Genomic DNA, 13,085 nt, shown 5'->3' with positions numbered 1-13,085 from the left:
ACAAAAATACATTTGACAGCCTTATCATCCAATTTTCTGCGCTGCACTTGTGGCACCAAAGCATATGCCAAACAGCCAAAAACACGCATGTGCTCAATAGAAGGTTTTCTATCATGCCATGCTTCATATGGAGTAATAGACTGCAAAGCTTTCGTAGGACACCTGTTAAGTACATAAGTGGCACACATGATGGCCTCAAGCCAAAAAGAATGCGGCAAAGCTTGACTTTTGACCATACATCGTGCCATTTCCGTTAGTGACCTGTTTTTCCTCTCAGCAACACCATTTTGCTGAGGTGTATAAGGCACTGTACATTGGTGTTTTATCCCACGACTAGCCAGAAATGCATTAAATTCATGAGACATATACTCCCCCCCTCGATCGGAACGGAGGGTGCCCATAGTACATTTTGAGACATTTTCAGCCATAGCCAAAAATTGTTTGAAGCACATAAAAACTTCGGACTTTGCTTTAAGCGGAAATACCCACGCATGCCTGGAGTAATCATCAATGAAAGTCACGAAGTACAGGTAATTGCCCAAGGACGGAGTTTGCATGGGCCCACAAACATCACTATGCACAAGCTGCAACCTGCATGTGGCCCTAACTGAACCATCCTTTGGAAACATAGAACGCTGCATTTTACCCAGAATACAGCCTTCACAAACATGTTTGATAGGTGCTTCAAGAGGCGGCAAAGAAGCAACCATATCAGATTTCTGCAAACGCAGCAAACTGGCAAAATTCAGATGACCAAAACGTGCATGCCAAAGTTTTGCATCTGAAATAGCCCTTGAATCTGCAACAGCATTTGCAAAATTTTGTCCACACTTGTCATACAAAGTGAGCTTATACAGCCCACGGCACAAAAGCCCAGATGCAACAATTTCATCACCAAAACTGAGATCATGAACTGTACATCTGTCATCCACAAATTTGACTACAAGTCCAAGTCTAGCAAGTGCGGATACAGACAAGAGATTCTTCTTGATCCCAGGTACATAAAGTGCATCAACAAGTGTGAAGGAACTGCCATTAGCGGCAGTGAGCACAATCTTTCCAACTCCCTTAACTGGATAAGAGGCATTGTTGGCACAAGTGACTGAATTCCCATGAGGGACAGACTCGAGAGAGGTAAACAATTCACGATGTGAGGTAATGTGCTTTGTAGCACCACTATCGAAATACCACACATGTGAATCTGCAGCAACTGACAAGCATGCATCATGGACTGCAAGATTGTAAGTGCACTCTGCGCTAAAAGCCCATTCTGCATCAACATCAGCATCACAATCTCCTTTCACAGAAGACTCAACAATGGCTGCATTTGTAGTGGATCCAGCATTTGCAGTGGAACCACCCTCTTTCTTCTTAGCCTCTTTGGCCTTCAACTTAGGACACGACTTGATCAAGTGATCATTGGCTTTACAATAATGGCAACGCATCTTCTTTTTGCCCTTATCACCAGAATTGCCATACGAAGTGCTGCCAGCAGAAGCATTAGGAACAGAATTTTTGCCACTCGCAGCAGAACCATAAGAAGTGGTTGCATTACTGTTACCACCCTTTCTTTGAGAAGCAATAAAAGCCTGTTCAACTGCACGCTGCCTAGTCCTATTTTTTCTAGAAAGTGACTGTTGCAACAGCAATGTGCATAATGCATCAAACTTGACAACTTCAGGATTTCCTTGGGTCATCCGTCTGCAAGTACTAGCAAAAGTCTGGTAGGAATCTGGTAAGGCATCAAGAACAGTCTGCACAAGGGAACTGTCCGAAATGACTTCACCTGCAGAAATGAGTTGCTCATTGATATCCTTGACACTAGCAAGGAAAGTGTCCATATCATCTTCCTCATGCATAATCTTCGACTCTAGCTCTTTACGCAGCAAAGCAATTTTAGCCTCATTGCGGCTTGCATAAAGACCTGCTAGAATATCCCAAGCCTGTTTTGCAGATTTTGCTGAGCGGATGTGAGGAATAATGGTGCGCTTCACAGACAACGCAATCAATGCATGAGCCTGCGCATCCTTAACATCCCAACGAGCTTGTTCTGCCGTAGGCAAAACAACTCTAACAGCTGCAATCCTTGCAGCAAGACCTGCAACATCCTCAACATTGCCTACATCTTTAGAACCAGGACGTACATCAATGCCCTGCACAATGTTCCAGACACCTTTTGACACAAGAACATGTTGCATCATATAAGCCCACATAGGGTAGTTGTCCCCATCCAACCTGTCCTCAGCAGCAAACATCTTGAACACATCTGTGTTGTTGTTGTCAGCCATGGTAAATGCTGCACCTGATGTGAAAACTGCCCGAAAATAGGAGAAATGGAGCGGGAACAACTTGTGCTATATAGCACAAACCGTAGAAGACTATAAGGCACCTGTTATGCAAAAAACGGCACTGACAGAAAATCTGCACAAAATGACGAAATAGCCTGTGCAGTACTGCCCGTAGTGGAAACGGAGGCCGAAATGAGCCCAAATCAAAATCCGCGCTGACATGCCACATGGCACTGTACGGCAATCCGTGTTTTACATTGACACCAAGTGACGTGGCGATTTCCACATTTTATGTGCTAGCAGCTTTTGAAGACCATATGCTTTTTGTCACAAATTGCTGACGTGTCAAGCCACTGAAGAACGGAGCTAACCTGCAGATCCCGATCGAGGGGCCTAATCCCTAAGAAAGCAGCAGAAGAAGTTTTACCAACTTGCAAAGTCTTGCCAAGTGGCCTATTTATAAAGAAGAGTTCCCACCAACTTACGGGACCCTGTTTGATGGCGCCCAAGTGCTTAGAGCTAAATAAAATAAAGCAACATACACATAAAAGACTTGCGTGCCTAGCAGATGACGTGGCAGCCTGTACGGACTTCTGCATTTTACGTTGAATTGTTGACGTGGCAAGTGTACGCCTTTCCGTGTTTTTAGTTGTGCTTGATTTCGTTAGGCCATATGCTTTTAGAACTTGAAGCTTTTCATGTAACTGCTTTTGAGAGGCCATGGGCCTTTAAATATGCGCCAAGGGCTCATTCTCTGGCACGCTCCTGCGTGGAGGTGCAAAGGATGGAGTACCGGCGTTGTATGTCACAAATTGCTGACGTGTCAAGCCGTTGAATAACGGAGCCAACATGCAGATCCCCAAACCCTAAGTAAAGAAGCAGAAGTAGCAGAAGAAGTTTACTGACTTACAAAGTCTTGCCGAGTGGTCTATTTTTAAAGAAGAGTTCCCACCAACTTATGGGACCCCGTCCAATGGGGCTCAAGTGGCCATAAAGGCATTAAAAATAAAGCAAGCCCACACACACACACACACGGGGAAAGTTGATGACATGGCAGATCTGTACGGATTTTTGGATTTTGTGCTGACATGTTGACGTGGCAGAACTGTACGGATTTCCGGATTCTGCATTGGCTATGCTGACATGGCAGTTGTATGGATTTCCGCAAAACGTGCTCGCGGCTTTTGGGGGCTAGTGTTTTTGGGGCCAGATGATTTTGAGTTTGAAGCTTTTCATGTAGACTGCTTTTCATAGGCGAAGGGCCTTCAAATATGTGCAGAGGGTCGCGAGTACAGGCATTGTACTGAGTTCAAGTAATATAAAGAAATACCAAAAGGGGCGCCAAGGTTTGGGTCAGTACTCTCTGGGGTGGAATTCCGCCACTCCGTGTCGTGTGTGCTCTCTCTCTCTCTCAGTTCAGTTGTTGAAGTGCTAAAAGTCTATTCATTCTGTTCTTTTCTGTGGGCACGTGGTGCCCGTCTCGTGACATTGTACCTTGTTCTTGCACTGAGTTGAAGCAATATAAAGAAATACCGAAAGGGGCGCAAGGGTTTTGGGCCAGTGCGCCACTCCATGTCTCACGTGTCGTGCATCTCTTTCTTTCAGTTGTTATTGAAGTGCTTAAAAGTTTGTTCCGTCTATTCTTTTCCATTGGCACGTAGTGCCCTTCTATTACACCATTTGTCACATCTTCAGGGTTCAAGTCTTCTAGCCCTTGTCCTCTCGGCAAGTCCTTCCAATTGGGCACGCCACATCACCAACTTGTGACACAAACTGCTACAAGAACTGTAAGACTTTCTTTCTATCTTTCTGTCCCGAAAGGTGAAAAATTCCATTGTAGATCCTCTCTTTTGTGATGAGAGAGTCCATACTGAGAGTGAAGCCAGAGACCTCGAGAGGAGATTTCTAACTAGCCTGTAGGCGGGCTCTCTCAACAAGAGAGGGACTGATCACATCCTGCATACTGCCTGGTCAAACAATATGACAAAACGCTGCCCCGTCATATGACCATAACATTTAATGAGAGACTCATCAATGGGAGGGTCAGTTGAAGTCCCTGGGCTGATGTGGTGCAAATCCAAGATGTGGATAATAGGGGTAGGCATACGGGCTCCAACCTTTATACCCAAGTGATGGTGGGGGAGGTGGTGGCAAAGACGATTGCACCGGGTAGAAATCAGATGGTTGCACCATGTTCTTGAGAACTCCCTTGATCGGAATAAAAGACTGAGCGGGTTGTCGAGAGGAAGCCATTGCACTTAATGGTGCCGGAGGAGGAAAAAACTCAGGCAACAAAGATGGCAATATGTAGTTCAGAAACTGTTGAAAGCTGTGCAGAATTGGAGGTTCTGTTGAGGATGCTTGGAGAGTATGTCGTGGAGTTCGTTGAGGAGAAACTGCAGGTACTTTGTAGAGTTTGAGAAGTGCCATCTTGCTCTGTCTTTTCTTAAAAGGACGGGTATGCTTTCCAAAAAGCGGACCACTATTATCCACCTCTGGAACAGACTTTTAGCACCCCAAACAACTGAACAGAGAGAGAGAGAGAGACTCCCAGAGTGCACTGGCCCCAAAACCTTGGCGCCAATCAAGTCTGTGGTGGTTGCCAGGTGTTGTTTCTGATTGAATGAGATTTGTAAAGCAGTGCATTTTGATTTAGGCCTCTTGCAGTTTCATATGACATTGCCGAATCCATTTATCATGTTTGTAACCATTTGTTATGTCAACAACATGTTTGAGCTTGTACAATTTTTTGTCGGTGCTAATTGTAGTTGACAGGCATTTTTTTGCAAGGCTTTAAAGTTTACATGCTTCAGTCATTTGTGTGTAAGCTTATGAAATTTTCCATGTGCGAAAAGGATTTCCCGGTATTTTTCCCTACATGAGCTGCTGCTCCAGAGGGACTGCATGCCTAGCTAGCTGTGGTTGGGAACAGGGGAGTGACCGCTCCCTCCCTAGCGGCAGCTCATGATGTTGTCGTAGTCCCAATGTGAGAATTTGTCTAAAGCTTTTTGTAGGAAAAGTGTGATTCTGGTCGATAATTCTGTATGCATAGGCTAGTAGTATTGGTAGTTTTCTTATTTGAGTGACTGCTGGAAAAGGCTCGTAATATGCTAAACCAGTGTCCACTTGGATACAAGAAATGGCAGATGACTCTGAGCCAAGCAACAGGTTTTATGCAAGGAGATACCAGAGGCCAGTCATTTGCCAGGGCGATAATTTATCAGGAGAGGCGTCTTCCTCGTTGTCAGATAATCCTGAGCATGAACAAAGCTCAGATGAGTCCTGTTTCTACACCAATGATCTCCTTAATATGGATTACTTTGCGGCTCCATCAAAAGGCTTTCTAGTGCAACAAGAAATAGGGGATTCTGTCATAGCAAGTACTGCATCCCTTGAAGCTGGTAAGAATGTTGAATCCCCACCTGTCATTAACCCAGAATTTGATTGGGTTGAACCTTCTACCCCCATCCGAAGCTGTGTAATTGTTACTAGTGAAGATGATGATAGCTCTTCCAGAAGTTGTTCGAGTGATTCAAGAGAAAGTTGTGGTGAGCATTGTGTGAGAGAGAAGGATGCTGATCCTTACATTGGAGACTATGCGATTGTCTTGCATGATATGCCGATGGATGCTATACAAGAATCGCATGGAGATGTTAGTGGGGTGATTGATGATAGAGGAGGAGGAAACGATGCACCATGGAAGAGTTATTTGGGAGCTTGGATATCGGAAGCAGGGCGATCAAGCAATTTTTACTCAATAGCACTAGCTGCAGCAGTCATAGGGTTGGTGCTTTTTGGGAGTGGATGGGACCGTATACGACTACAGTTCCAGAAATTTAGGTGTCGGTATTCCTACAATGGAAAGGTAATAAAGCCTTTTCTTGTAGCTGTATGCAAAATATATTTCTTCTATAAAAAAATTCTTTACCGCATTTTTTTGGGCATCTTACGCATGACGCAGGGCCTTAGTCAAGCAATGTACCAGCTTGTCCATGTGAAGGGTTCATCTTCAAAGCTTCGGAGGATTCCTGTTGCCAAAGCGCAGAGCTGCTTTTCAGGCGTGTAAACTGCAAACTCAGGAGGAACCATCTGCATTCTTTGGTGATACAAAGCTTTTGAGATGTGAGGAGTTTGTAAAGTGTATTACTAGCTTTAATGAAGATGTGCTTTACTGCACATGTTTCCCTTGCACTGCAACACAAAGCTAAGACCATGAAAGCTCGGACCTACTCTTTGGATTTTAGCTGCAGCTATTTATGTGCCATTGTATCTTGACTGACTGACTTCAAGCAATCCTGAAGGATTTTGGTAGTCCTCCACCCCCATCGGATGGCAGTGCTCTAATTGTATCAGCCCTTTTAAAGTATAATGCAAATCAAGCTATTCTTATGTAATGCCACTGCTAGATCTGTTGTAATGTGGATTGTGGTATGCTGATCATTACACACAAAGTGGGGGTTTTGGCAAGCAAGAACGAGGTTGTACTCAAATTTGAATCTGATTCGAGTTTTAAGTTGAGGATTAAGGATTGTACTCAAAATTGAGTCTAATTTGAGTTTTAATTTAGGATTTAAGGACTACTCAAAATTGAGTCTAATTGAGTTTTAAATTGCAGATTGTAGTAGGGTGAGTACATTTAAGGGCTTGGTTACTTCTCCTCTTCATGTAGCAGGTGATGTGCCATCATGACACACCAGCAATCTGGATGTGCGAGTGATAGTGCATTTTGTGAGTCATTGGGAAAAACAATCCTTTTATTCATGCTAAAATTTCAGCCTCTCCTCTCGCTCAAATGCATTCATTCTCACGCTCTTTCCAAAAATCAAATAAGCAAACTCTTTTTTCCATTACCTTTTATTTCTACATGAGATACAAAGAGGTACAGTGTCACCCTCTTCCCAACCAACCCACTGAATATTCATCATTGTTGGACCTTTTTGTGTGTATCTATTTGGGTGGCGGGGCTTACATGCAAGGAGTCAGTTTGCCTGTTTAGCATGTGCTTTGTTGTTATAGCTTTCAAGATATTGAAGCACAAGTACATGGTATGGTGTACATGGACAATGGGGTCCATTGCTAGTTTAGGACTAGTTATTATTCTGTAGTGGTTTTGGCCTTCAAGAAAAATGGTCTGTTTGGAAGAGCCCTATTAGGTACAGAAAAACCGGGAGGGCTCAATCTTGAGCAATGATTGGTAGCAGGGTTGTCTTTTGCCCGGGCATTTCACTGCCTGAAAACAATACACTGCCTGAAAAACCATAAAGAACTTGAAATTTAATGGTGCCCCTCAAAAATCAACCCTGATCTGATATGGTAGCTTTGACTCAGAATGGGTGCAAATGAAAGCAGGAGCTATGGTGAATCTGCACCGATACCATTGGAGCACCTAGAGCGAGATTAAGGTCATCTGTGGATGGGTCTTGAACCCAAAGTGCTTAACATCAGATGCCCAAATGACATCTGCCTTAAAGCACCACCATCATCATTCTTGTTCTTGCTCTTTTGCAAACTTCAGGACTGTATAACTTGTGGGGCTTGTACTGGCAATTATCTTTCTCCCTTGAATGACTTGTTGGTGAGGGAATGTGTTATCAAAGGTTCATGACGGCTTGTACATGGAAGCACATACCATAAGTTTCGATCATAAAATAGCTTCACTCGTATTTCTATATGCAGGTTTTAGATAACCCTTAATAGTGGGAAGGGGTATTGATTTGTAGCTTGGTGATTTTTCTTGTAATTATGTGATGCTCATGATAAACTAGAGTTGGCATCATATTTTTAGTTTTCCACTTACAGTGTATATGCCATATTGTAGTCACGTTGTCAATGGACTTTACTCCTTTGATATAGCACCTTCATTGGCACTCCCTTTCTGCCCGAAGGGAGGGTGTATGACGAGGGAGTTTCAGCCCATGTACAGTGGAGTACCCTTCAAATTTTTAAATGTACCTCTCTCTCTCTCTCTCTCTCTCTCTCTCTCTCTCTCTCTCTATAGTGAAAGGTAGTGCCAACATCTGGCTCGCCAAGGCTTTAGTATGCTGAGTGTTGGGCTCTTGGAGCAATCGTGAACTGTTGGATAAAGTATTAGTGCCACATGGCTAAGTTAATGATAGCAACTTTGTTTCTTGCTATTTCTTTCATCTTATGTAGGCCATTGTGACTAGGTACTAGACTCTTGTTAAGTTTGTAAGCTTATTTTCACAAAGCATGTGACTATAGCATCTTCTTCTAGTTGCCCTACATTGTACTGGAGTTGATATCCCTATGCTTGCTTTAGGGTTTTGAAAGAGGTAAAAAAAATTGGGTCCATTAGCAAGATCGGCATGGGCTATTTCATGAATCATTCCCAGGATTGATGCCCTTGTTACCATTTTTGGCAACTCACCACCCACGATAGTATATACCACGGGGTCTTAAATGAACCGGGATCGTTGGCGGGCAACAATATCGGGTACTAATGGCCCGAAAAAAGCCACTGCATTGAGTTTCCCCCCTTTCAACCCGAGTTTCGAACCCTTAACCTTTCCGTTGGTAGCCTAGTGCCCTATCCACATGCCTGCATGGATTTCCTTGCTCCCCTTGCCACTTCACTTTGTCATAAAGTAAACCGCCCCATGCAAAAAAGTAAACTTGAATGTGAAAAGTACACTAGGACCTATCAAACGCATCACAAACATCACAAAATGCGTGCCCTAGTTTATAGCCGTGGATCCCACCGCTTGGGTTCATTCCATGGTATATTGCATGTCGATGCAAAGAGTGGTTGGCCCCCCAAAAAAAACTTATTGAAGGTTGTCATACTGTCTACCCATGTTACTTTTTAAACATGCGTGTACTATGTTTTCCAATGTTTGAAGAAGCAAGAATGCCCAAGGAGTCCTTTAGCTTTTTGTGATCTTCACTGAGTAGGGAACTTCTATACTATATATAATGCAGCTTAAAATTTCAAGGAAGGAGAGGCCATCCATGTGTCACACATAGGTTGATTTCAAGTTTAGTTTCAAGTGCAAAAGTGAAAGGTAAGTAGTAAGATTGTAAAAAATGAAAAGACTTCTGGCAAGCTAAAGTCAAAAAGCTTTGTACTCTATCAATATTTATATTATCTATATTTATACTATATCTATACTACTTCTCATAAATACTTAAGTCAAATTGAAACTGTAAAGTTCTAAAGTGCACTTACATGGGTTACTTCTTTATTTTGCTTAAAAAGTCCTCCAATAGTAGAGAGCACTGTCACACATCGTCACGTTGAAGTTGGAGAAGAAAAAGGGAAGTCTGTGACTTTGCGCACACGTCCGAGAGAGAGAGAGAGAGAGAGAGAGAGAGAGAGTCTATATATTAAGTAGCCCTCCTCACATATCACATGCGCAGTACACGCTCTTGGAGGTGCAGATAGTTTACTCAAATGCTCTCCTATAGAATATATATGTGTGCGTGTGTGTGTGTGTGTGTGTGTGTGTGTGTGTGTGTGTGTGTGTGAGAGAGAGAGAGAGAGAGAGAGAGAGAGAGAGAGAGAGAAAACAAGAACTCCTTGAATCAATTCTTGCAAGAAGAAAATGGTAATCCCTAATACTCCATCACTTGGAATCTTGCATGAGTTTTTTCTACATGGTTTGCAAGTGATATTATAAAGCTCATCATCAAGCAATGTATAAGATGGGGTGACAAAAGCTATGAATACATAAACAAAAAAGTTTCAGCTTGCAAGTTAGGATAAGTGTTCTATCAAGAAAGCAAACGCATTTTTAAGGCTTTGAGTTGAGTGCAAAATAAAGGTGCAAGTAGAACAACTTTGTTTCTTGGGCTCTCTTGGCAACTGAACTTAATTTACAAAAGTTCCAACTCATGATATTCATTTGATTTCTATTTTCAATAACCTCATGAAGGAGGGATTATCCACAAGATGGAATTTACAAGAAATGGTCATGATAGAGATATAACGAGATGCTCCTAAAATGCTCCATTGTACTCAAAATCTCTCTCTCCCTCTCTCTCTCTCTCTCTCTCTCTCTCTCTCTCTCTCTCTGGCACTCAACTCACCTGCTGTAATTCACTCAGGTTGTATACTGAGCTGATCAATAACTCTCCATGCCTAAAGACTATGGATATGACAGTGGTAACTAAGAGTTTATCAAGCAGCTAAGAGAGAAAGGTTTGTCTGCAGTGATGCACACTCACAATGTGAGGAAAGCAAGCTTGAATGTGATCAATAGATAAGCACTCAAGAAGATAATGATGCTTAGACTCTTGAACTTGCAAGGTGCATACTATGCATACATGAAGGGACTCTTCCCCAAAGCCCCAATGCTGCATCTCACATCAAAGGAAGTGGAAGCTAAGCCGAATTGTTGCTATGTTATGTATCGCGGATGAAGAAATGGTCTCAAGTTTGTAATTGTACAAATGGTTCTCTCTCAAAGAGCATGCTTTTGTTATTGGGGTATGGTATAATTGAGGTGTCATGCAATGCAAAAAGTGCGAGCCTCTAGATTTTTCCCATCCCGCAATACATTGGCATTGTGAGAAAGCCTTAATCACTATAAGGTCTAGCAACGCATAATGAAGCAAGTGTGTTGCATCCCATATTCCAAACCATGTAGGCACACCCTTGCATCCATCATGAGTTGAATATTTTGCTTTTAAGAATCCTTTGAACTTTGTTACTTTCATTCCATGAAATTTTAGAAACTCCATGTGGCGAGCTTTGATGTAGTTTTACCATCTACTCCACAAGTCTCTCCATGGCCATAACCTCAATGGGAAGTGACCCCAACTCAAATAGAAGGCGTTTGTAAGGTGTTTGCACATGGCAACTCTTGAACTCAAATACTAATGTGTGTAAGAGAGAGTAGGAAAAGTGTGTGTGTGTGTGTGTGTGTGTGTGTGTGTGGGGTGGTGGTGGGAGGGGCATTACACAAGCTTTAGCAATGATTTCCATATGGTGCAGATAATTGCATCCAATGGTCCATACCACCTTTCTTGGTGGGCCATCCATCCTTATTTTAATGGTTTATATGATCTCCTCCTTTGCCATTTGGTCCTCCTATCATTAATCATATGGAGAAACTTATCGATGCATAGGAGAAAGATCATATATATACTGGAGCATCACCGTAGTGGGAGCATTAAGAAAACATATTTGTAACTTCTCCAATTTGGAGAGGAGGATCATGCCACGACTCACAAGAGTTGAGGCCATGCTGTTATAATTAGCCACGGCAACCTGCGGGTCACATTTAGTCATATATTATAGAGAAATTAAAACTTTGTTACTCTTGTAAAGTGGCATGTATATAATTAATGGCTAAGGTTGCGAAGGAATCTTTGGCTTAACTTTTTTTGGCAAATCGCACTCATCCGGTGCGAGGTGGCAAATCACGTCCTTATGAGCGCACATGATCGCCTCGCCACACTCGAACCCATGACTTGGGTCACGGAGGTCGAGTACTCAACCAACCAAGCTAGCAAAGGAACATTTGGCTTAACTTATGAAAATGCAACAAATATGGCTCCATTGAACATCATGATTGCATAATACGTTCAACTTACATTGGTGGTGGTGGAGGGTGATCTCATTATTCTCATGTTGATCTTGTGTATTGAACCCCTCCCATGCCACCATCAAGTCATCACCGCACGGCCTTGTTTTGACCATCCATTCTCCTCGAGATTCGAATAGAGGGTCTAAGCCGTAGATCACATCGTCAAATTTAGTGCTGTGGGTGGTACATGCTAAAGGCTGTTTGTAGTTTGTGCTGAAATACTTGTTTGGAATCTGGATGCGAATGGTTGGCAAAAGGGAAGTGCTGGCCTGTTGCCCGGTTGGCACTTTTGTCCCACAAGAGGAAGGGGTCACATCACCATGCGCATATTCTGTGACCTGTCTCTCCCCTTTTCAACTTTGTAATTTGAGCACCCAAATTCAAACAACAAATTCTCTCCCAACGGCCACTTCCTAGAGCCAATTTTTTTAATGCTTTATTTTTTTCTAAAACATTAAATTCAAGTCACCTTTAAAAATATATATATATATACTAATACTAATTGTTCACACGAAAAGGTAGGACTAATGACACTATGTAAGGTTGTGAAATCACACGAAAAGGCAAGTCCAATCATTGTACAAAATAATAAAATCTCAAACGCTCGTCTACACTCTCCTCCGGGGCTTGTCACAAGAGGACGCATTCACCCCTTCAACACATCCTCCTAGGCTTGTATCAATGGTGAGATACTAAAGTGTCCTCCCACATGGGAAGGGGTAATTGTAGGAAGAGATCGATGGAACACTTTTGGGGAGCCTCTTCTTCACTCGTACGTGTGTGTGTGTGTGTGTGTAAGTGTGAAGTGGCAAGTCTCGGTACGAAAGACGGCACTCCTTGGGACTAAGTGACACCCATATAAATGCCGGGTGAAGTAATGGGATCGATCGTCCAGGTTGAGGGGCGAGATCTCGAGGCACACTAAACACAGTCGCACAAAAAACGAGGTGCAGTAAACTTGGCCAGCGAGAAAAACGAGGCGCATTGGTGGGTTTTGAACCGGTGGCCTTGCAGTCCAGGTTGAGTGTCACATGGGCTAACCACTTCACCCACGCGCGTATCATGTATGCCTAGTCGTTTTTATGGCCCTATATTGTGAGGTGATATGCATTTCCTCGGCTGTCCAAGTTTAGTGCTCATCCAAGTTTAGTTTTTGATTTGACTGTTGTGGCTGCGATCTCCTCTGCTTTCGCACGTGAGCTTCTCCGCCTTTGATCCCATTGCCTCCCCCTCTTAAATATAGGTGTTA

At 43.0% G+C, this 13,085-nt stretch overlaps 1 protein-coding gene across 2 annotated transcripts in view; it reads left to right on the top strand.

The window, feature by feature from the left end:
- The window catches only part of LOC147421662 (uncharacterized), a 71,498-nt gene extending 64,697 nt beyond the window's left edge, over positions 1-6,801 (top strand). For both annotated transcript variants that reach the window (XM_086503479.1, XM_086503480.1), the window contains exons 2-3: positions 5,426-6,153; positions 6,250-6,801. In XM_086503479.1, coding sequence (XP_086359605.1) covers positions 5,428-6,153; positions 6,250-6,354 — 831 coding nt within the window. In that variant the 5' untranslated portion in view covers positions 5,426-5,427 and the 3' untranslated portion in view covers positions 6,355-6,801. The remainder of the gene's footprint in view (positions 1-5,425; positions 6,154-6,249) is intronic.
- The last annotated feature ends 6,284 nt before the right edge of the window (positions 6,802-13,085 follow it).

The sequence above is a fragment of the Adiantum capillus-veneris genome, chromosome 27 (assembly GCF_014529385.1).
Source record: "Adiantum capillus-veneris isolate H3 chromosome 27, ASM1452938v2, whole genome shotgun sequence".
Classification (NCBI taxonomy): domain Eukaryota; kingdom Viridiplantae; phylum Streptophyta; class Polypodiopsida; order Polypodiales; family Pteridaceae; genus Adiantum; species Adiantum capillus-veneris.
Note: the sequence above shows the minus strand (reverse complement) of the source record. Positions and strands in the feature narration are given on the sequence as shown.